At 46.0% G+C, this 25,098-nt stretch overlaps 1 protein-coding gene across 1 annotated transcript in view; it reads right to left on the bottom strand.

Annotated features, from left to right (window-relative positions):
* LOC310835200 (cysteine-rich protein 3-like) overlaps positions 1 to 22,840 on the bottom strand; it is a 39,046-nt gene extending 16,206 nt beyond the window's left edge. Inside the window, exons 1-2 of the mRNA XM_083720008.1 lie at positions 22,817 to 22,840; positions 16,939 to 17,104 (exon numbers count right to left, since the gene is read on the bottom strand). Coding sequence (XP_083576134.1) covers positions 16,939 to 17,104; positions 22,817 to 22,825 — 175 coding nt within the window. The 5' untranslated portion in view covers positions 22,826 to 22,840. The remainder of the gene's footprint in view (positions 1 to 16,938; positions 17,105 to 22,816) is intronic.
* Between the last annotated feature and the right edge of the window lie 2,258 nt (positions 22,841 to 25,098).

Below are 25,098 nucleotides of genomic sequence, written 5' to 3'. Positions count from 1 at the left end.
TAATTATCCCCCTTTTTTTATTCTCACAACAACTCTGTGAGGTAGGTCGTGCTGAGAGAGAATGGCCTGGTTGTGATTCAGCGGAGATATGCACAAACCTTTTGTTCATGCATTGATCCCATTCACTCCTCCACTTTCACATCCCACAGTTAGACCAGGGAGTGTCTAATTAACCATTGTTTCCCGTTGCGTTCAGACTAGGATATTATGGCTATTTGCTTCAGAACTTCCAACTTCATATCATACTTTAAGCTCCTGGCTTGTACCAAAGCGGAGTCCAGAACCAAACGCCAATGCCATCGCCTTGTCTCCCACTTGGCGTAGCAGAATCCAGCCAGGTTAGACACAAAGCACACTACAGTGGTACCTCGGTTTACGAACTTAATCCATTCCGGAAGTCCGTTCTTAAACCATTCTTAAACTGAGGCCTGCTTTCCCTAATGAGGCCTCCCGCTGCCAGTGCCCTTCCACCATTCGGATTCTGTTCTTAGACTGAGGTAAAGTTCTCAAACCGGGACACTACTTCCAGTTTTGCAGAGTTTGTAAACCGAATAGTTCGTAAACAGGGCTGTTCTTAAACCGAGGTACCACTGTATTAAGATTAGAAGCAGAATATATGCAGGGATGCTGAGCCATACTTCCACTCTGCATGTGCTGATCATGCCACTGCTTATTTCTCCATCAACAATTGAACGTCTTAGGCTAAGGTTGCAATCCTTATCCTACTTACCTGATTACAGGTAGGTAGCTGTGTTGGTCTGCTGTAGTCAAAACAAAATAAAAAAAATTTCCTCCCAGTAGCACATTAGAGACCAACTAAGTTTGTTATTGGTATGAGCTTTCGTGAGCATGCACACTTCTTCAGATACTTCTTCTCCAGGTCCAGTACAAAGACCATAGACCATAAGAAGGGAGATCAGGGACCTTGAAGTTCCCAACAGCTGTTAATCAAGCAAGCAAGCACACAGGTCACCTTTGTCACAGTCAGAATGCCTATGTCCTGGCCAGGCCTGCACCCAATCTTGGTTTTGTATAATCTTGATTGTCCTCAGTAACCAAAATTATATTATCAACATATACAAGTAGAAAACTTTTCCTTCATTTGCAAGGAATCATACAAAACAAAGTGGCACTAATAAATAAAAGGGTGACAACAGAAAGCAAACTAAAAATGCTTTTGCAGCTCATCAAAACTATCCAACAATATCAAGTTATAGGAAAACTGGTGCTATTAACAGTAATCCTTCTAGTTGGTTAATTGGTTTGGCAACTTTTATGCACATGACATGTGATGCTAATTATTTCCCCCAAGAGTTAAATAATAATAATAATAATTTATTATTTGTACCCCGCCCATCTGGCTGGGTTTCCCCAGCCACTCTGGGCGGCTTCCATAGAAACCAAAAATACACTAAAATATCACAGATTAAAAACTTCCCTGAACAGGGCTGCCTTAAGATGTCTTCTGAATGTCAGGTAGTTATTTATCGCTTTGACATCTGATGGGAGGGCGTTCCACAGGGCAGGCGCCACTACCGAGAAGGCCCTCTGCCTGGTACCCTGTAGCTTTGCTTCTCGCAATGAGGGAACCGCCAGAAGGCCCTCGGTGCTGGACCTCAGCATCCGGGCAGAACGATGGGGGTGGAGACGCTTCTTCAGGTATACTGGGTAAATGATAATGAATCAGAGGCAGCTACAGGAGAGCTATGAGATTCAGGTGAGGGTCAGATGCCTTGTCAATCCCAGCAGGTATATAAGAGGACGCCCAGGCCTGAGGCCTGCCCAGGCACATCTGGAATCAATAATCCATAATGTTGTGGCCTTACTTGACCCCAAAGTATGTGTCTTGACTGGGTTGTGGTCAGAGATGGGATAGCAGGGGTTGTGGTGCCTGGCCATACAATTAGAATTGTGCTGTAAGCCATCCAAGGGTCTTAAAAAGCCAGTCACCCCTGATGTTTTGCATTCATCCAGGCACAGGGACCTGTGGTCTTTGAGATGCTGTTAGACTGCAACTCCCATGAGCCTCGGGCCAGCATCCGCCCTGTGGAACACCCTCCCATCAGATGTCAAGGAAATAAACAGCTATCTGACTTTCAGAAGACACCTGAATGCAGCCCTGTATAGGGAAGTTTTTAATGTTTGATGTCTTATTGTGTTTTTGTTGGAAGCCACCCAGAGTGGCTGGGGCAGCCCAGTCAGATGGGTGGCATATTGATATTGTTGTTGTTGTTGTTGTTAGTCACAAGCTCCCCATCACAGCATAAGTCCACAACAAGCAACAAATCTTTACTAATAGAGGCGTTCCGTCCTGACCCCTTCTGCTCACATGCTATCACTCTCAAAAAAAAGTGGAAGGAGATTTGTACTATCACAAACTCATCTAATTTCCTCTGACACAATATTTAAAAATTCATGTATGTAGCTGCAGGATGTGATGCCGCCGCGACAGAAATGTAGGTTAGGCATGGGGGTTGCAAAGGTTCACAATGAAAATCCCCACCTCTTTAAGCCAGGCAGGATCAGGTCTGAACTTCTGATCCTAGAGCACCCCAACTCTCCTTTCAACTTTCATAGGTCTGTACCCCAAGGCAGAGGAAACCGGTGCAAGTTCACATTTTGCTTTTTGCTTGCTTGTAGTCATGAGCCAAACTAAGCACACTGCTTACATACAAAGGAGCCTCATATCGAAAACAGAAAGATCAGTGCTATTTCAGGTTTAGGAAGAGAATTGAGGGTAGGCAGGTTTAAAAGGAAAACATGATTATTATTCATTTAACCTTGCTATACATTTAACAAGCAGACATTCAGGCTAAAACCTTAACTTAACTGGGAGTCTGTGTGAAGAGCAGACCAGATCATGGCAGGGAAGGGACTAAAAGACCATTTTGTACTAAAGGCAGTTAAGGAGTGGAGATAGAAATGTAATAAGTAAAGGAATATGGGAAAACTTCTAAATAATCAAATGTTCATTGTGGTAGGACCTACACTTTGGAATTCCATTCCCATTGATAAGCTATACAGTGATACCTCAGGTTACATACGCTTCAGGTTACAGACTCCGCTAACCCAGAAATAGTGCTTCAGGTTAAGAACTTTGCTTCAGGATGAGAACAGAAATTGGGCTCTGGCAGCGCGGCAGCAGCGGGAGGCCCCATTAGCTAAAGTGGTGCTTCAGGTTAAGAACAGTTTCAGGTTAAGTACGGACCTCCGGAACGAATTAAGTACTTAACCTGAGGTACCACTGTATTGTTTTCAGCGCCAGCTAAAACGTATTTTGTTTAAGCAAGCCTAGCCATACGTGTAAATTTGACGTGTTTTAATATGTAATTTCATTATATAATGCATGTTTTAAAACTGCTGTTTTCATTTTGAACATTTTTTTAAGGTGAGCTTGTTTTTAGCATCTGATTCTCTCTGTAAAGTTAATGTATATTTTATGGTTCATGTAAACCGCTTAGAAATTTTGATGATTAGGCCATATGTAAAACCTTTTAAGTAAATAAAATTGCTAAAGATAACATGGTGCTGATACTTGAGGTTCTTCAGTGCAAGGGGGGAAGACGAATGCACAATACACTTGTGAGCTTTGTCTGCCTCAGCTATCAACGGGTTGTGCACATACTCTAGTCCATAGCCAGCATATTAAAATATATATTGGAAACCTGCTGTAAAATATAGGCAAGCTCTTATCCAAAATTACTTTTCATTTAACAGTTGAAAACTGAAAAAAAGAGAAAGGTAAAAGAAGCTCTATCGGTTCCCAATCCAGATTATTTTTATCTTTCATCTCATTCCTTCCCTTGGTATGTACCTTCTGTGATTAATAATGGAGCCATCTGATCCTGGAAAATAAATCTGTCAGCGGTTTTGTCCCATCACCTTCCAACAGGATGTGCTGGGACTTATTAAATGCACAACACATCAGTCACACTCTAAAAACACCACACTCCCCTTCGTTAAGCTCAATTGCCGGGGATGCTACCGAAGGCCTCCACACTCAGCACAGTACGTCCTCGCCGCCTTAGGGAAAAGGCTGTTCTGGAACAAACTGACTGTTTCGCTGCCCTTGCTGAGGTGAAGCATTAGTAAGCAGGTGAACACGTCCCTCAGCAGAAGTCCATTCGCATCCAGAGTCTGTAGAGGGCTCCACTTCCTATCAAATACAAATCCGACGCTGAAAACAGCGCAGCATCTCTATTCAGTTGTGCCCACAAACTCCACTGTCTGCCTCGCTTCTCCTAAACCACCCTCAGGTCCAGTTCAAGGACATTTTCCAGCCGGGTGTGGGGAAAAAACAAAGGGAACACACACGCACACACACGCACACCCTCTCCTCGCCAACAAGTCAAGTTGCCATAGTACCCAAGGCCAGCCGAGTTATTTTGGCACCCGAGGCAGAAAATCCCCAAACCTCCGCCTCTCTTGTACAAATACAAGGAGAATAAACAACATAGGTAACAATTTGCTGCTGTTTTCGGAACACCTAAAATCAGCCACCTGGCCCTTCTCCCAGCAAAAAAAGCAAGAAGTTGACCGGGATGCTAACTGACCTTTCCAATTTGCTTCTAACCACAGGTGCTGGGTTGCCCCCAAGATGGGGGCAAGAAGTCACACGTCGCATTTGTGTCACATTGCGTGACGTCACACATGTCTTCCAATGTCCTGCAGGCTGGACCGGCACGGCCTAGCAGAAAACTGTACTGGCCTGGCCTGCACGGTGTCGAGAGATGCTGTGCAGGCCAGTGTAACCTCGTGGCACGCCACTCCCTGCAGCATCTCCCAACCCCTCGCAGGAAAGGCCAGCCTTCTGTCGATGCCATGCCACACTTCGCTTGGCGGTTTGGCGTCTTCCGCTCCCTCACTAATTCTTAGCAGGAGGCTCAGCCCCCTGAATATTGAGGGGGCTGGTGACACCTCTGCCCCCTAGAGTTGGTGCACCTTCTGACCTGTAGAAGAAGAAGAAGAAGAAGAAGAAGAAGAAGAAGAAGAAGAAGAAGAAGAAGAAGAAGTGTAACATTGCAACTGAAGCAATTTTTGAAGCAGAGTATGTTGGTTGGGAGGGACGCGGGTGGCGCTGTGGGTTAAACCACAGAGCCTAGGACTTGCCGATCAGAAAGTTAGTGGTTCGAATCCCCGTGATGGGGTGAGCTCCCGTTGCTCGGTCCCTGCTCCTGCCAACCTAGCAGTTCGAAAGCATGTCAAAGTGCAAGTAGATAAATAGGTACCGCTCCGGCGGGAAGGTAAATGGCGTTTCCGTGCGCTGCTCTGGCTCGCCAGAGTCGGTCACGACTGGACCTAATGGTCAGGGGCCCCTTTACCTTTACCTACTTCAGGGGTCACTACCATGGCACACAGAAGAATAAAACCTGCAGGCACTGAGATGGTAAACGCTAAGCAGATTATGCAGCTGAAATGACAGAGCAGCGCAGAGCAGTTACTGGCGCTAGAAGGGCCCACTCCCTTACACTCTAATTTGGAAGGATGTTTAGGGAATGAGAATTGGCAGGGAAGACTGCCCCATTGGCATCACTCCTGCTTGCTTGTTTGTATCCTGCCAGCCATGTGGAGCTGGCGTCAGGCACTTGCTTCATGCTGTGAAGGGACTTCCCTCACCCGCTATGTCTGGACGGGGCAGAAAAGAGAAAAAAGGAGTACCCCATTAATTCAGCTGGTTGTTTGTTGCCTGCCAGCGATGTGGAGCTGAAGGCGGGTCCCTATTTTGCCCATGGAATGGCTTTTCTGAAGGTGAGTTGCTTTCTCTACATGTGCGTGATTGGCAAAGAGGCAGATATGTGTGCGATGTGGGGGGGCAGAGGTGTGAATATGTGATCCATGTGTATGTTTGGTCTGTGTGAGAGGGAGAGATGTGTGTTGTGGGGCTGATACTGCCTGGGTGTTTGTGTGGTCTGCAAAAGCGAGAAAGAGATGCACTTCAGCAGAGAGGGAGAGATGTGCATGCGGTTTGCATGTGAAAAAGAGAGGGGGGAGGTTTGTGTGCTCTTTGCGGTTTCTGTGTGTGAGAGAGATACACTTGGGTAGAGAGGGGGGCAGATGAATGTATGGCTGTATACAGTGGTACCTCAGGTTACATACGCTTCAGGTTTTAGACTCCGCTAATCCAGAAATAGTGCTTCAGGTTAAGAACTTTGCTTCAGGATGAGAACAGAAATTGTGCTCAGGTGGCGCAGCAGCAGCAGGAGGCCCCATTAGCTAAAGTGGTGCTTCAGGTTAAGAACAGTTTCAGGTTAAGTACGGACCTCCGGAACCAATTAAGTACTTAACCCGAGGTACCACTGTATATGTGAAGTGTGTTTGTATGAGTGAGTGTGAAAGAAATGTTCCATATGTGTGCCTGATCTGTTTGTGCAAGAGAGAGAAAAATTGGCGTAGCTGCCATGTATTTTCCCCTAAGGTAAAGGTAAAGGTACCCCTGCCCGTACGGGCCAGTCTTGACAGACTCTGGGGTTGTGCGCCCATCTCACTCAAGAGGCCAGGGGCCAGCGCTATCCGGAGACACTTCTGGGTCACGTGGCCAGCGTGACATCGCTGCTCTGGTGAGCCAGAGCCGCACACGGAAACGCCGTTTACCTTCCCGCTGGTAAGCGGTCCCTATTTATCTACTTGCACCCGGAGGTGCTTTCGAACTGCTAGGTTGGCAGGCGCTGGGACCGAGCAGCGGGAGCGCACCCCGCCGCAGGGATTCGAACCGCCGACCTTTTGATCGGCAAGCCCTAGGCGCTGAGGCTTTTACCCACAGCGCCACCTGCGTCCCTAGTACTGGGAAAATATCCTTGTCATTATTAGACGACAACAGTATCATTCTATGTGGGCAGCAGGGAATCAATATTGTGAGATCTTCAGGTGACTTCCCAAGGCAAAGCAACAACAACAGCAGTATAGTGGTACCTCGGGTTAAGTACTTAATTCATTCCGGAGGTTGGTTCTTAACCTGAAACTGTTCTTAACCTGAAGCACCACTTTAGCTAATGGGACCTCCCGCTACCGCCGCACCGCCGGAGCACAATTTCTGTTCTCATCCTGAAGCAAAGTTCTTAACCCGAGGTACTATTTCTGGGTTAGCAGAGTCTGTAACCTGAAGCATATGTAACCCAAGGTACCACTATACTTTCTCTAATGTTGCGTTATGCCAGGACTCCATGGCAGCCATTTTGTGACCAGAACTCACACAGTACTTTTTCCAAATTTGAAATGTGCCCTCTGGTCCAAAAAGATTGGTAACTCTTGGTCTACCTTATAAAGATTATTGAGAGATAATTTGCAAAACGTGCTGTGACCACTTGAAATGTGCCACATAAATGTTTGTCATCATTATCAAGAAAATTTACAAAATCACAGAAACACCCAAAACATGGATAATTGTATAAATTTATTGTTTAACAAAAGAAGACAACGTGTAAAATAAGTATATAATGTCTCCCTTTTCACCCCTCTAAAGTACCATCACTGCCTGTCCTCATAACCATTCAAGCAAAAGATTTGCTCATGTTCTCAATTTTGAATCATGTTAATTTTGAATCAGCTGCTTGTATCTTTAAATTTTAAATCTGGAAGTGGTCTTTGCAGTATATGTTGAGGCATGCTTTGCTGAAATTTTCAAGAATGTAATATATTCCATTGCTCTGTTTTTCACTCACTGATCACTTTTTTTAATATTGCAAGTTGAGTGCCCTGTAAGAAAATAAAGCACCTAAGGACATACATAGAAAAGGCAAAGTAATAGAAGAAACCAATTTGATTGTTACAAATGGGGTGTGGGAGAGAGAGAGCAGAGTATCCTAAGTGCATATATAAGAAAAAGGGACCCCTGACCATTAGGTCCAGCCGTGATCGACTCTGGGGTTGCGGCACTCATCTCGCTTTATTGGCCGAGGGAGCCGGGTACAGCTTCCGGGTCATGTGGTCAGCATGGCTAAGCCGCTTCTGGCTAACCAGAGCAGCGCACGGAAACGCCGCTTACCTTCCCGCCAGAGTGGTACCTATTTATCTACTTGCACTTTGACGTGCTTTTGAACTGCTAGGTTGGCAGGAGCAGGGACTGAGCAACGGGAGCTCACCCCGTTGCGGGGATTCGAACCGCTGATCAGCATGTCCTAGGCTCTGTGGTTTAACCCACAGCGCCACCTGCATCCCTTAAGTGCATATATACCTGGGTTTAAATTGCTAATATCAATGGTCAGTTTTGTTCCTTTCTTCCTCCTTGTGCTTCTCTTGTCATCCTAAACATTCTCCTGTCACATTCCTCCTTGCAAAGTCAAAATACTGGCAAGCAAACAAGCTTTGTAAGGTCATGTTGTGCCCATAAGCATTCATTAACGGAAGGGATTTCACAGCCAGGACTCAGACATAGTCATTTCTGACAGCATTTAGAGTACCATTAGCATGCCGCCAGTATTAATTACTCCTGATAGGAGTAGTTACTTGACCAAACACCGCAGCAGTGGTAATAACTACTGTGGTATTAGGGAACCTATGGCGATATGAAAATACTACCAGCGGTAACCATTTCCATAACCATCAAGACTTAATTACACCCATGATTTAGCAGGAGTGTAATTAATATGGGTGAAATTTGCAAATGAGTTAATTCTATCAGATATTATTCATCCCACCTGTAACAGTTTCAGGGTGTTGTTTTACTTTCGCAGCTCTGACTTTGGCCTCATGGCTCAGGTTGTAATCAAAGATGGAGAACTTTTGGCCCTCCAGATATTGCTGAACTCTTACTCCCATCAGTTCCAACCAGTGTCGCCAATGCTCAGAGATGATAGGAGTTGTAGTCCAACAGCATATGGAGGCTTACAGGTGTGGTGTATCCACAGTGCTATTTTTCTAGAAAAAGAGGTGCCGGAACTCACCATGAATGCCTCCCTTGTTCTCTTATAATGGTAATGGTGTCCACCTGAGAGGGGCCGGAATTGAGTTGCGTGGCGAGTTCCCGCACCCCACCAGGGAAAAAGAAAGACACAGGACACCAAAAATTAAGGTTAATGGGTGAATTAGGCCACAACTTTATTGATTTCAGGAATGAGAGGTATTGGCTTAGGCATTGGTCCTATCGACTAGCCGGCTCCAGCCCGATTGCTGAAGACTGGCAAGGGTTAACACCATAAAGGGGGAGTCCTGCTGAGGCACATCAACTAGCAGCTCCCCTGGGTCACCGCTCGGGGGCGTGCCTTAGGCCCACACCTCCATAGGCTTCGGACGGGGCCACGCCCCCCCGGATCCTTTATCAGACTACCCTTCACTTTTTGGGGGGTGGCGTTTCCTCCCCCCCTTAACCCCTCCTTACCAATGCCTAACTGCCAATGCTGAGGAGTTGTGACGAGTTGAAATTGCCAGTTGGGAAAAATTCCTACCAGGCCCCTTGCGGCGACCGACCGAAGCCCATAGCAAAGTCAGAAGCCTAAAGGGAGGGAGGGTGGGAAAACATGATGGCTGGTGCGGCGAAAAGAGGGCGAGCCCTGGCCGCGCCGGCCCTAAATAGGGCAGGCCACGCCCCCCCGCCACCCAATTGGCTGGTTGGGCGGACGACGCAGCCGGGATTCCCTCGTTCTCGCCGGGGCTGCAACCAGCCCCCGCGCACGTGGGGTGGGCGTGAAGCCCGCAACCCCACCTCCTTGCCAGGCCCAGAAGTGGCTTTCCGGAGAGTTCCTGCTGAAAAAAAATCCCTGTGTCTCAGCCATATGAGGAACTGCTGAGTCTCCTCTCACGGAAGTGTGCCGTTTAGTTTCAGTTCGGCATTAAAAGCAGCAAGGTTCCCCATCCCTGTTCTAAAACAATTAATGGACATTGGGAATAATGGAAACAGGAAGAAGAGTGGATCACAATCTCTGAGGGCTCACCTATATTTCCACTTGCCCCATGCCTAGAAAGCATGGGTCTGAGGGGTTTTTTGCTTGTCCTGTGCCTTCTAGAGACAGGTCCGAGCCGTCGTTTTGCCTTTGCCTTTGCTCTCAGAAAACCAGCTCTTTGGCACGAAATTGGAACAAACAGCAATGCACAGAAACCCTGAATGGTGTTCGTTCTGATTCAGTGCTAAACCGCAGTTTTTCCCAGGGGAAAGCAGCGGGAGAAATGGAAGAGCAGATGAGCCCTAAAGTGGCCACCACACTATCCTCCTTTCTATCTATTCAGCTACATTCTGTATTTACAGCATGTGTGATTCTGAAGGCTGTGTTCAACCACAGGGAGACAGTGTGTGTGAGATTCTACTAAATCAACCCGACACAGCTGTTACCTGTGATAAAATTGCACTAATATTTATCTTATCACTTTTGAGGAGAGTTTAGAGAGAGCGGGAAGGAGAGAGAGAGAGAAATAGGAAGTCTTGAGAAGCCAAGAGCTGGCACCAGAAAGCCAATTGGCCAGTTTATTTTTACTGGAAATCTACAACCTGGAAAGTTTCTGAAGTAGAATGAGAGCACACAAAAGCTAGTTACGAAAAGCATCCTGCCAAATGCCTTGTGACAGTGCCAGCCTTGAGTCAGCCGTTTCCCCAGTCTGGCAAAAACAAGAGCATTGAAACAGTGCTCTTAAGTGCTCAAAGCACAACACATACTGTTATGTACTGAACTTCTCACCCTGGGCCAGCAGGGGGATACTGTAGATAGTTATGCAAATAAGGGATCGAAAGTGACGTTCAGTGATTGGATAGTTTTAGAAAATTGTTACTGTTGCGTTGTAGTGGAGCTCTATATAAGCAGGTTGACTGAACCCTTCAGTTCAGTTCTGTTCTGGTCTGTGAATAAACAAGAGCTGTTTGAAGAATTGCTGTGTCATCTGATAAGTTCACCCACAACTTAACACATACCTTATCTCAATGATCTTTACAAGAACCCTGAAGGTTAGCTCTGTGGCCCCCGTATGACAAATGCAAATTGGGAAGAAAGGGTGGGGGAGATGTTGGATGAGATTCATGAAGTTTGAACCAGGTACTTCCTAGGTGCTAACTCATTCTTACAAACCAAGACTGCGCAAACGTTACAAAGTTTACTTGAGTAATATAATGCCCAAGAAGGCGAGCTGTTCATCCAGGAAGATTCCTGTTCAAATCTTGGCTCTGCCATGAATTTATTCATTGTCCACATAGACTCTTCCCCATCTTCAGTATGGAGATTATAATATTGACCTACCTTACACAGTTTTGTAAGGACCACTGAGCTACCAATTTGAAACACTTTGAGCACACTCAAAAGCACCATACGAAGGGATGGTGATGACAGAAGAAGAACTTTGAACACCACAGAAGTTCAGAATAAAACAAATGCCTTTCAGACCGGAGAGGGAGTAAGACATTTCAAAGGATGGAGAATGGGAGGACACATAATCAATCCCATCCTCGTTGTTGTCGTTTAGTCATGTCCAACTCTTCGTGACCCCCTGAACCAGAGCACGCCAGGCACTCCTGTCTTCCACTGCCTCCCGCAGTTTGGTCAAACTCATGCTAGTAGCTTCAAGAACACTGTCCCACCATCTCGTCCTCTGTCGTCCCCTTCTCCTTGTGCCCTCCATCTTTCCCAACATCAGGGTCTTTTCCAGGGAGTCTTCTCTTCTCATGAGGTGGCCAAAGTATTGGAGCCTCAGCTTCAGGATCTGTCCTTCCAGTGAGCACTCAGGGCTGATTTCCTTCAGAATGGATAGGTTTGATCTTCTTGCAGTCCATGGGACTCTCAAGAGTCTCCTCCAGCACCATAATTCAAAAGCATCAATTATTCGGTGATCAGCCTTCTTTATGGTCCAGCTCTCACTTCCATACATCCTCAGGCATCCCTAAATCGATGGTCAGACCTACATAATTCAAGTCACATAACATAAGAAGAGGCTGCTGGATCAGGCCAATGGCCCATCTAGTCCCGCATCCAGTAAGTATCTGGTTGACCAGATACTTATAGGAAACCAGCAAGCAAGAATTGGGCGCAACAACATTCTTCCCACCTGTGATTTCCAGCAACTGGTATTCAGAGGAATGGTGTCTCTGAAAGTGGAGGTTGACTATAGCCATCATGGCTACCAGCAGACAGAAACCGGTGCATGTACTCATCACCCCAGGTTTTCTGGAGCAATGCAACGTGTCACCTGTTTACTCAACCATCTTGCATGCCCAAATGGGAAAGAGAAGGGCAAGGAGAAGACAATTGGTTTTCTCATATTATTTATTAAGAGTATCGGTGGGAGTCTGATGGTGCACTGCAGGCCATATGGTGCTAATGGGTTTAGCCAGATCCAAAAACTTGTCAGAACAACTGGACGTGGCTCATTCTCCCTGGACCATGGGCTGCATCCCAGTCATGCAGGTACCAGATATTCCTACACCTCTGTCCACACACAGCTCCACCCACGTAAGCAAGAAGCACTATTGCAGTTCAAGCACATATCCCAAGCAGGATATGTCAGCTGGTAGGGAGGAAGTCCAGAAAGGAGCAGCCTGGGGGGCCTGATAGAGAGTCCTGGAGGGCCACATTTGGCTCTGAGGGTCTGCATACCTCCTGTAGTGAAAGGAGCAACCACACACTGGTCAAAAGGTCTTTTGCTGCACAGCTATTGAGCCCTCAGGAACATCCACTGGCAACTCATTTGGTGAACTGGGGGCAGTGACTGCAGGTGTCTCACAGATAATCGACATCAGATTGCACTCATTTTAGAGCTCTCCTTTTGCTTGCGCTCTGTGGTTTGTAAAAGTTTGCCTCGCATTTCAGTGCTGCTGCTTCACATCTTCAGTGCTTCCTGTTTGTGACCTGCTCTTCCTGTTTCTGCTACACTTGCTACCTTCTGACAGCTGTGGCTTCCTGAATGCCCAGCCTTGCATTACTTCCATGCCACGAACACCTTGCCCGGTTTTCCCTCTGAGCAAAACAGGGGCTCCCAAACTATGGCCTGTGGACCACCCGTGGTCCACAAGATTCATTCCAGTGGTCCATGGCATGTTCTCATTAACAGTCATACAGTTTTTTATTGCTCCTTTTATTTCTGATATTGTATTTAATTGCATTACAATGCTAATTCTGTGGAATTCAAACTGTAAGGCAATAAACTGCAATATAAGAAATGAAAGAAGCAATTAAAAATGCAATTAAAAATCACACATCATCTAGCACATATCACAATTTGCTACAACAGGGAGGAAAATCGTTAAATGGTCCACCAAGATCCTCAGCAATTTTCAAGTGGTCTGTGGTGGTGAGGGGGTACAACTTGGGAACCACTGGGTTAGTTTACAGAGGCCAGGAGTGTGTTTTGAGAAGGAGCTGAGATGTTCTGGGTTCAAATGTATGTTCATCAGTGAACACACTAGACGGTTTTAGGCAAATGATACAGCTTCCAGCTTCTCTCCTCCATCTTATGACACAGGTCATAATACCAGCTAGCTTAAAGGTAAAGGGACCCCTGCCCATTAGGTCCAGTTGTGACCGACTCTGGGGTTGCGGTGCTCATCTCGCTTTATTGACCGAGGGAGCCGCCGGCATACAGCTTCTGGTTCATGTGGCCAGCATGACTAAGCCGCTTCTGGTGAACCAGAGCATTGCACAGAAACACCGTTTACCTTCCCGCCGGAGTGGTACCTATTTATCTACTTGCACTTTGACGTGCTTTCGAACTGCTAGGTTGGCAGGAGCAGGGACTGAGCAACGGGAGCTCACCCTGTCACGGGGATTCGAACCGCCAACCTTCTGATCGGCAAGTCCTAGGCTCTGTGGTTTAACCCACAGCGCCACCCACGTCCCACCAGCCTAGCTTACACAGTTGTAATAATGATTGAGACAGCTGTGGAGACCTTTGGGTAGTTGGGAAGAGTGCAGTACTAATATCAAGTATTATTAAATAGTGGGGGGGGGGGGAGTTGACCACGGGGTACATGTAAAAAAGAAGATTAAAAATTAATAGACTGAAGAACAGAACAAAATAATCTTCTAGGACTGATAGTGTAAGGTGACTGAGGGAACTTCATCTTTGTCTGGGGACTTGTATCCCTTGCCCAAGCCCCACCCTAGTCCATAACCCCTCCAAATTCAGGAGTGGTGCTGAATTCCACTACAACTGGAGGCCAGGCCAGATTCCTGGAATTTAGTAGAAGCAACCCAATTTCTGGGTCAGCCATTTCTGAGAGGCCTTCCCTGAGAAGCCCTCCTAGCATGGTTTCAGGGCTGTGGTACTTTGTGGGCTGTAGGCTATAAGCAGTTTGTCTTCCAGGGTCTGCCAAAGCAAGCACTTTGAAGGTTTCCTACCACCCGAATCCAATAATTGTTGTTGTTGTTTAGTCGTTTAGTCGTGTCTGACTCTTCGTGACCCCCTGGACCAGAGCACGCCAGGCACTTCTGTCCTCCACCGCCTCCCGCAGTTTGGTCAAACTCATGTTAGTAGCTTCGAGAACACTATCCAACCATCTCGTCCTCTGCCGTCTCCTTCTCCTTGTGCCCTCCATCTTTCCCCAACATCAGGGTCTTTTCCAGGGAGTCTTCTCTTCTCATGAGGTGGCCAAAGTATTGGAGCCTCAGCTTCAGGATCTGTCCTTCCAGTGAGCACTCGGGGCTGATTTCATTAAGAATGGAATTAATTCCCAATATTTCCCAATAATTGGAATTAATTCCCAATAATTCCCAATTATTTTCCAATAATTAATTCCCTGCAAAAGTTTGGCTTCACTATCTGTGCTGTTGCTGAGAAGAGCCATAAAAAGGGAAGAAGCAACATTTCCACTGAGGGCCCCTCCAGACGGGTGTTTTAGTGCAGGTACGTTCTTCAATATGCTGTTGACACAGCAATAGCGCATTAGTTGTGTGTTCATTCTTCTTTAGTTTGTTCCGGGATGCTTCCCCTGCGCCACCACACTGTGCTGTCTGGAGGGGCTACAGCATAACCAAAGCAGGGCAAAAACTAAACCAGAACAGTTATACTCTAAAAAGTTGTGGGGTTTCAGGAGGAAGTTGTAGGATATGCACTGCTTGGAAATGAAGTGTTGTGACCACTCCACAACTTTTGCAGGCCCAAAGAGAATTGAAAGTGGGATTGTGTGTGACCACTCTGACAGCATCTTGAGCACAAATGATAATGTGCAAATAAAATGGATTTCTGTAGGCACCCTGCAAGTGACCCACAGATTGGCTTTTCTGCTTGCTCCATGCCCTCTTCACATCCTATACAGTAGGTCCCTGTTGAAGCAACTACAGAATTTTGCAGAGTAAGAGAATGTGACTCAGCCAATTTTGCTATTTTAGCTATTGGAGGCTTCCTGACTTTACCTGGACAGAATTACAGAAGGAGCCCACGTTACAAGACCAGTTCTTTATCGTGCTTATGATTTCATATGCACCTTTCTTCTGATATGTTTCATGAGAAAGGTAATATAACCTTCTGAAATGGGTGTATTGTGCAACTATTCATTTTTTTTTTCTTGGCATGGTTGGAATAGTTCTGCATAGCACCCAAATTGGCTTCAGCACGGGAACTGCAGTTTTTACAGAAACGAATAGTTCTCAGTGCCTTTGTGGGGTGGAGTTGAAGGAAGACTGATGTTGGCACAACAGAAGCCATACAGAGCACTTCAAATTTAGGATCAGATGTACACTCTTTACGGAAAAACAAAAGTGGAACGATTAGGCAGTTCGGTTGAAAAAGTCCAGAGCTCAGACAATGAGGCAGCCATGTAGGGTTTGTTCTTCTGTTCAGAACCCCCTCCCCCTCCCCCTTCTTTTGTATGCTGTGTTAAACTTCAAAGACCGGAAAGAGAATTGGCAAAGAGGTTGTGGCCACATAGCAGACAGAGAAGCCAGAAGCGAAAGGACAAGGTTTTCCTAATGTGAAAGAAGACATCCCAAATTTCTCCATATCCAACTCTTTCATGACAGAGAATTTGCACCGATGTTATTAAAGGAGTATTGAAAGCTGCCTTCTACTAAGTCAGACCATTAATCCATCTAACTCAGTATTGCCGACACCAGGGCTTTCCAGACTTGGGTCTCCAGCTGTTTTTGGACCACAATTCCCACCATCCCAGACCACTGGTTCTGCTAGCTAGGGATGATGGGTGTTGTAGTCCAAAAACAGCTGGCGACCTAAGTTTGAGAAACATTGGTCTACACTAACTGCCAGTGGCTCTCCAGAATGTCAAGCAATCCTCCCTGGAGATTCCGGGAGTTGAACATGGGACATTCTGCATGTAAAACAGATGCTTTGCCACTGAGCTGTAGACCCTTTGTAGAACCTCCTCTTTTTCTTTTCTTTTCTTTTCTTTTCTTTTCTTTTCTTTTCTTTTCTTTTCTTTTCTTTTCTTTTTTTGATGGGGTAACCTCCTAGACCATAAAGAAGGCTGATCGCCGAAGAATTGATGCTTTTGAATTATGATGCTGGAGGAGACTCTTGAGAGTCCCATGGACTGCAAGAAGAACAAACCTATCCATTCTGAAGGAAATCAGCCCTGAGTGCTCACTGGAAGGACAGATCCTGAAGCTGAGACTCCAAGACTTGGGCCACCTCATGAGAAGAGAAGACTCCCTGGAAAAGACCCTGATGTTGGGAAAGATGGAGGGTACAAGGAGAAGGGGACGACAGAGGACGAAATGGTGGGACAGTGTTCTTGAAGCTACTAGCATGAGTTTGACCAAACTGCGGGAGGCAGTGGAAGACTGGGGTGCCTGGCGTGTTCTGGTTCAGGGGGTCACGAAGAGTCGGACACGACTAAACGACTAAACAATAACAACCTCCTAGAGCAGCAGATCTGGAGGCAAGTTAATATGAAACCTAATCTTAACACTTACCCATACAAAGACACTTTCCCCCCAGTCATCAGTCTTTTAACCATGAGCATTTCAGACTTACCATCCTCACCAGAGCCTCAAAGCCCTGCCCTTAATTTCTAGCCTTATGAACTCACGAGAGAGATGCAGTTTAAACACAGTGAGGAGAGAGAAATAAACTTACCAAAGTAGACTGGTTTTCCACACACGGGGCAATATGAAATCATCGTTTGTCTTCCTTCAGGCCCCTCTCGACGCTCATCAGCACCCTTTGAATCAACAGGAGTCTGTTCGCTTGGACTGACAGGAAAACCATGGCTGGGCCAGGGTGGTGAGCAATGTGCTCTGCACTTTCAGTCAGGATGTTGTGGTTATAAGTAAATGAGTGAGCACATTGTTGTGTTAGTGACAGGGCTGAGGAGAGGGAACCAAGCAAGTAATTTCTCATTTAAACAAAGGTATTGCCCTTTCCAGTCTGATTTTGCAACAGTAATCCAGGCTTTAAGTCACATCTCGTTTAGATTACTGTGATGCGCTCCTCATGGGGCTACCCTTGAAGAACATTCAGAAGATTCAGTTAGTGCACATAAACTAGATTGCTAATCAGCGCACGGCATTATTACAATATTCAAAGATCTGTACTTCCCTTGGAAGAGGCATTGACTGTTAAACCGTTCTGTGAATTGTAGTTCTCTACGGGGAATATGACGGGACGCGGGTGGCGCTGTGGGTAAAAGCCTCAGCGCCTAGGGCTTGCCGATCGAAAGGTCGGCGGTTCGAATCCCCGCGGCGGGGTGCGCTCCCGTTGCTCGGTCCCAGCGCCTGCCAGCCTAGCAGTTTGAAAGCACCCTCGGGTGCAAGTAGATAAATAGGGACTGCTTTCTAGCGGGAAGGTAAACGGCGTTTCCGTGTGCAGCTCTGGCTCGCCAGAGCAGCGATGTCACACTGGCCACGTGGCCCGGAAGTGTCTTCGGACAGCGCTGGCCCCTGGCCTCTTGAGTGAGATGGGTGCACAACCCCAGAGTCTGGCAAGACTGGCCCGTACGGGCAGGGGTACCTTTACCTTTACCTTTTACGGGGAATATGGCTGCCTAACAATGCTCAGCACCATGCAGTTCCCAGCGTTCTTTTTTTTTTTTAAAAAAAAAAGAATTTTATTAAGTTTTTCAATAGTTATATAAAAACAAAACAAGACAATAATAGAAAAACAGACAAAAGAAAAACAAGACAAAAAACAAGTATAATTTCATTCCCTTTTTTTTCTTATACCTTACTTTCCCAACTTCCCCATACCCCCCCTCTCTGTATTCCAATTTCTGTTATATTAATTCAGCAAATCCTTCCCCTTAATTTTGTTTAATTTTTAACCCTTCTTTTCTTACTACTTATCCAATCCGGCTGGAAACCACACAATTTCTAAACCAACGTCATTCTAACATTCATTAATATTTCTTGAGATAGTCCTTAAATTTCTTCCAATCTTCTTCCGCTGTCTCTCTCCCCTGGTCTCGGATTCTGCCAGTCATTTCTGCCAGTCCCATATAGTCTATCACCTTCATCTGCCATTCTTCCAAGGTGGGTAGGTCTTGTATCTTCCAATACTTTGCGATGAGTATTCTTGCTGCTGTTGTAGCATACATAAAGAATGTTCTATCCTTCTTTGGCACCGTTTGGCCGACAATACCCAAGAGAAAGGCCTCTGGTTTCTTCAGAAAGGTATATTTAAATACCTTTTTCAATTCATTATATATCATTTCCCAGCGTTCTTTTGGGGGTGCCATGACTGTTTAAAGTGGTATGATAGTGCTTTAAATGTCCAGTACAGAAGGGGCTTAACTCAGGGGTGGCTAACCTGTGGCTCTCTAGATGCTGTTGAACTACAACTCTAATCAACCTTGACTCTGCTGGCTGGGGCTGATCAAAGTTGGAGTCCAGCATTTGGACAGCCATAGATTTTCCTACCACTGTTCATAAATTCCTTCCCATTTTTAAAAAAAATTCAAAAAACATTTATTCAAAAGTTACAGTACATTACATGTTCAATCAATATATCCCTTCCACAGACGCCTCAGTGATGATGGTGGCATTAAAATATAGTGTTCTTCTTCAATAAAAGAGAAAAAGGAAGACTAGATCGTGTCAAAGGTATCATTTTTTGGAAATTCCTTTGATTAGTCGCCAATGGTATGTGAGGCGTTCTGATGCTATTAAACCCAAGCCTCTATTGGTATTTTAGAAGTTTTCTTTCATTGTTGGGCAATTACTAGTCTAGCTGCTGTGAACAAGAAGGAAATTAATTCTTTAGGTTTAAGAGTAGAATGTGGGGTCAAATCTAAGGATAAGGCAAGTGACAAATTAAGAGGGATAGATTGTTTAGTGATTTTGGAGGTCAGGTTAAAAACTTTTCCTCAAAAGGCTTGGACCACGGTAAAAAGGTAAAGGGACCCCTGACCATTAGGTCCAGTCGTGACCGACTCTGGGGTTGTGACGCTCGTCTCGCTTTATTGGCCGAGGGAGCCGGCGTACAGCTTCCAGGTCATGTGGCCAGCATGACTAAGCCACTTCTGGCGAACCAGAGCAGCGCACGGAAACGCCGTTTACCTTTCCGCTGGAGCGGTACCTATTTATCTACTTGCACTTTGTGCTTTCGAACTGCTAGGTTGGCAGGAGCAGGGACTGAACAACGGGAGCTCACTCCGTCGCGGGGATTCGAACCACCAACCTTCTGATTGGCAAGTCCTAGGCTCTGTGGTTTAACCCACAGCGCCACCCACAGGAACCTTGTTCTCCACAGCCTTCCCAACATAATGGTGAGCTTAAAGGATTTCTATCTGAAAGGGGGTTCAATGCCGCCGAAAGATATTTGTAAGGGAAATTTCCTGGAGGTGAGCCGGAATTGTTTTTAAAGATGGATTTTGCCATATTGATTCCCATGCTTTTTCACTTTTTGAAATTCCTATATCTGTTTCCCATCCCAGAGAGGAGGGTTTCATAACACAACAGAATCAACACCCAGCTGGTTAACAATAGTATAATCCTCCCCGCTGTGTAACAGGACTTTACAGATAAACAGCTTTCCGAGTGTTGTTTACGTGTGTGCTCCGCTTGATAGATGGTGGAGTGTATTCACCCTACGTTGGAAGACTGGGCTGAGCAAAGGGTAAAACTGACAAATGGGGAGTGTGTGGGAGGCAGCAGGAGGCCGAGACAATAGTGAAACTGAGTCCATCAGTGTCTGTTTGTGATTTGCATATGCTGCAGTGAAAGGAACGTAGCAGCTGGTGACAAAGCTAATGAGCCATAGTTATATAATGAAAATTAGTTTGCTCTCGCAGAGAGTATAGCTGAAGTCAGGCTAAACCTGCAATGTCTTAAAGGTGTGTGTGTTTCCTCCAATACATGGCCATGCAGCTACGTATTTCCCCCTGGTATCAAGGCTGCCTGGAGGGCCAAATGAGATGATGCCTCAGAATGATCTCTACCGGGTCGCCTTTTTTTCTTTTAAATAGCTGTCATAGCTGCAAGGGGATGGGATTAGGACTGTGGCATTGAGGGAGAGGGGAATAATGTTTTCCTTCTGGACTGTGTAAATATCCTATGTGCAAGCATGCGTGCGTACACAGGCTTGCTACATTCGGGAAAATATACAGCGCCTGTACATTTTCCTTAACCAGAAAATGACAGCTTGTGAGGGGAATGAGATTATAGCTGTGTACACACTGGTGGCTTGAAACACAGCAAAGCCATCCCCCCCCCCCCCCCCGCTGTGTTTCAAGTTGCATTTTTGCATTTTTACAGTTGTTGTACACACCAGAGAAGGGCTTGCCACCATTAAACATGAAAAAACTTCCCTATACAGGGCTGCTTTCCGATGTCTTCTAAAGGTTGTATAGTTACTTATCTCCTTACCTTGGGGGTCGCATAACTCCACACCCTCCAACATTTCTCCACTGAAAATAGGGACGTCCTAATGGAAAGTGGTTGGGACGCGGGTGGCGCTGTGGGTTAAACCACAGAGCCTAGGACTTGCCGCTCAGAAGGTCGGCGGTTCAAATCCCCGCGATGGGGTGAGCTCCCGTTGCTCAGTCCCTGCTCCTGCCAACCTAGGAGTTTGAAAGCACGTCCAAGTGCAAGTAGATAAATAGGTACCACTCTGGCGGGAAGGTAAACGGCATTTCCGTGCGCTGCTCTGATTCGCCAGAAGCGGCTTAGTCATGCTGGCCACATGACCCGGAAGCTGTACGCCGGCTCCCTCGGTCAATAAAGCGAGATGAGCGCCACAACCCCAGAGTCGGTCACGACTGGACCAAATGGTCAGGGGTCCCTTTACCTTTAAGGGAAAGTGGGACATTCCAGGATCGAAACGGAAATAGGGGTGGCTTCTGTAAATACAGGATTGTCCCTGGAAAACAGGTACACTTGGAGGGTCTGGGTTTGGGATGTCTTCACCTGATGAGCATTGCCTGATTTGTCTGCTGTCCCCTTCAGCCTTCCAATCCACAGTTAAGCTGTTAACTGTGAATGTGCTGTCATTTGCACATGTGCAATGACTGTTTCAAAGGTACACACCTCCGCTTAGCTGTGGCTTACATTTTTGCACTGGAGTAAAGATGGTTTGGGAAGTCTGCTGATGAGGCAAGGTGAAGCACCCACTTCAGGTAGTGGAAGTGAAAGAGGTGGTGCCCCAGCTGCTTCCACCACTGCCTGAATGCCCCCCCCCTTGCTGCTGAGAGGGAGGGGGTCCTGTGCATAGCGCTGCATAAGAATGAATATGGTAATGAAAACATTAATATTAATACAAAATGCATTCTGTTAGGGAAAGTGGCTTGCAAAAAATGTGTACACCACTCAAACTGCATGCAGAATGTGTTTATTAGGTGAAATTGAGCCTAAAATTCAGATTAATTTTTATGAGGGTTTTTAGAAATTGCTGCAAAAATCTAGAAAACTGAATTTAAGATAGGGAAAATGAGAAACTGAGAGAACTGACACTGACAGATCCTTCCAGCCATAGTTGTAATATATATATGTGGTATTTTACAAAGTTCTCGTGGCTTTTTTGCCAATAGATGGAACATCATGACCCAGATCTGCTCCACCCCCAGCTCTTAAACTAACCAGGAAAATTAATTGGATAGATATTCCCCCTCCCCCTAAAAAATGTCTTATTGATTCTTTCTCGTATATTTTTCTTCACTGTCTTAACAGTGTACACATGCATTTGCCTGCTTCTGGTCTATGTTTTGGTCTCCTTTTGGTCTATGTTTTAAAGAAACAATCCATTATTTTATAGCATGATCAAGATCCTTCCAGGCTCCAGCAGCCCTAGTCAGCATGGCCAATGGCCAGGGATGATGAGAGCTGTAGTCCAGCAATATCTAGAGGGCTACGGGATCCCTAGATCTTTTAAGGTCCTCAATGGCACCCTCAGCTCATACCACATGAATCCAATGTGACACTGTTTGTTCATCAAAAGGGCCTTTCACACATTACACAAAGGCAAACTTTGATTTCCTCTCAAAGGGAAAGTTAGGCAGAGAGCTGTAGCCAACATGATACCTTGCAAACATGTGTTTGTTCGTTCAGGCTTGCTATAATTTAAGACATATCTCAAGAGTACAGCTAAAAAATAATAATTACTTGGTGTCCCTGATACTTCTAAGGACAAGGCTCATCCTCTGCCCTAGCTTTCTTCTGCTTCAGATATGCCAGGCTACGTGAATGGGCAGAACTGGCCCAGTCCAGCCCGTCTCTTCCTCCCCCTACCTCTACCGCACGTCCGGCTTTGAGTACAGAGACACTGACTCAGACCCTCTGAGGGCTACAGATCAAAGGGGAAGGTGACATTTGAGCAGGTAAATATTTTGCCAGAGAGAAACATTGAATATACATGGGCTGCCCCTAGCTCCTACCCTCCTGGGATGCTGGCTTGATTGATGTATGCAGCTGAGCAGAAAAGGCTAATAGCCTATTGCTTCAGAATTTACGGTTGCCTAGAAACCTTCCCTTTGTTGTTTCTCCTTCCTGGCAGTGCTTAGCTCTAGGACTCTTGAGCAGCTTACCTGATACATGGCTCAGGCAAGAGCCTGCCAGCCTCTTAAGTGGCCCTCTTTATTTTCACAGCCCACCATTTCTGTAGCTCTGGTCTCCGAGTTGGTGCATGGTTAGCGTGGGAAGAGAATGCTAAGTAGATCCTTCCTCCTCCAAGCTGCACCAATGTATCTAGAGCTGACCACAATTTGCCCTACGAAATATGTTTCCTCAGTTTGGGGTGGCTAATATTCTCTTGGAGACATGCAGAATATTTTCTATTCCACGAATTGGGCCCAAGACTGAGCAGGAGAGGGATGCCGTTCCCAGGAAGCTCTCTCTGGAGACAGGGATGGAGGAGAAATTTGGTTTGCTTTGCATTTTAATGCATTTTACCTCATTTGCACTTCCTGGAACAGTACACCAACCGAAATGCAACTCTGGAATGCGTACCTCTCTGAATTTTGCCATGCTGTTCTCCAGTAATAAGAAAAGGCAAGTCAATGCATAGGTTAGGGGCATCAAAATTCATATATTAGGGGAAACAGCTTGCGAAGAAATGTGTATAGGAAGAAACGTGCACCAAAAATCCAATGGATTTTCATGAGGTTCTTTTCCCCTCAAAAATTTGCAAAGTGCTACAAAAATGAGGTAAGACTGGAACGACAACACACTAGGTGTTATGTACTGAGTTGAATAGGATCCAAAAGGCAACAGTCTGATTGGTCCTAGAATAATAGGATTCAGAATGCAGCAGTCTGATTGGTCCACAGGAGCCACCCAATCCAGCTCCAGGTGGAAGGGAATCCACAACCTGATTGGCCTACAGGAGAATCCCAGAATTAGCCAATCACGTGGGGCCCATTGCGTAAATAATGTATATAAAGCAGACATTCTGGGGGAACTTCAATTCCTCCTCACCACTATGAGCTGAATAAAGAGCATGAAATCCACTCTCGACTCCGAGTATATTTGACTAGGAGAAAGCGACATTGACTGATTCATCCATTCCCTGGGGTAGGTGATTTTCATCAGTTCTTTCTGCCCCCTGCAGCCCACCGTGTCTCATGAAAAGTTCCTCTGGGGGGCTTGGGACATTTCAAGCCATGTAGGACATGGCATGTGGAGCTGAAGGAGAGCCAGTGTGGTGTAGTGGTTAAGAGCAGTAGTCTCGTAATCTGGTGAACCAGGTTCACTTCCCTGCTCCTCCACATGCAGCTGCTGGGTGACCTTGGGCCAGTCCCACTTCTCTGAAGTCTCTCAGCCCCACTCACCTCATAGAGTGTTTGTTGTGGGGGAGGAAGGGAAAGGAGAAAGTTAGCCGCTTTGAGACTCCTTCAGGTAGTGATAAAGCGGGATATCAAAATCCAAACTCCTCTTCTTTTTCTATTGGCAAAAAGTGCCTCTGTTTCTGCCAGAGGAAGCCTCTACTTGGATTAGACTCCCTTCCATGAACAGAAAGAGCCCTTGCGTTTGCTGAAGGGCACACCAAGATCTAACTGTATTTGAGAGTTGACAAGCAGTGGTACTTAGTTCTGATTGAATCAGATTGTTGACATGCAATGGTGTTTGGAGTCAGACAATACTTCTCAAAGCCACCAAGACTGGATAGCCATTAAAACACTGGATATCACATCTTGGCATCACAATTTTGCATTCAAAATACAAATTCCAGTTAGGAATTCAGAATTGTCAGAATCAAAACCTGAGTGGTTTCAAATTTTGAATAGTTTTGAATATTTGTTTCAGCTTAAATATATCTGATGTTGCCGATACAGTGCATCAACATAGAAAGAGAGAAATGCCATGCAGATTCTACTGGGCTTAGACTTGTAACTCTAGCTTGCTTATTTAACAGTGTCCCCAGTAAAGGCATGACCCAGTCCCATCTTTGCCCATGTCCTTGACTACTATGTAATAAAAATATACCTCTGCACATGTCCAGACTGCCTTTCCATTACAGCGGTACCTCGGGTTAAGTACTTAATTCATTCTGGAGGTCCGTTCTTAACCTAAAACTGTTCTTAACCTGAAGCACCACTTTAGCTAATGGCTGTTGCCACTGCGCCGCCGCTGCACAATTTCTGTTCTCATCCTGAAGCAAAGTTCTTAACCTGAAGCACTATTTCTGGCTTAACCTGAAGCACTATTTCTGGCTTAACCTGAAGCACTATTTCTTGAAGATCCCAGGCCACAGAGAGGTTAGGCTGGCCTCAACTAGAGCCAGGGCCTTTTCGGCCGCGGCTCCAATCTGGTGGAACGCTCTGTCACAAGAGACTAGGACCCTGCAGGACTGGACATCTTTCTGCAGGGC

This window comes from Podarcis gaigeae (assembly GCF_964106915.1).
Source record: "Podarcis gaigeae genome assembly, chromosome: 17".
In the NCBI taxonomy this organism is placed as follows: Eukaryota; Metazoa; Chordata; class Lepidosauria; order Squamata; family Lacertidae; genus Podarcis; species Podarcis gaigeae.
The sequence above is the reverse complement of the archived record's forward strand: the minus strand, read 5'-3'. Positions and strand labels throughout refer to the sequence as shown.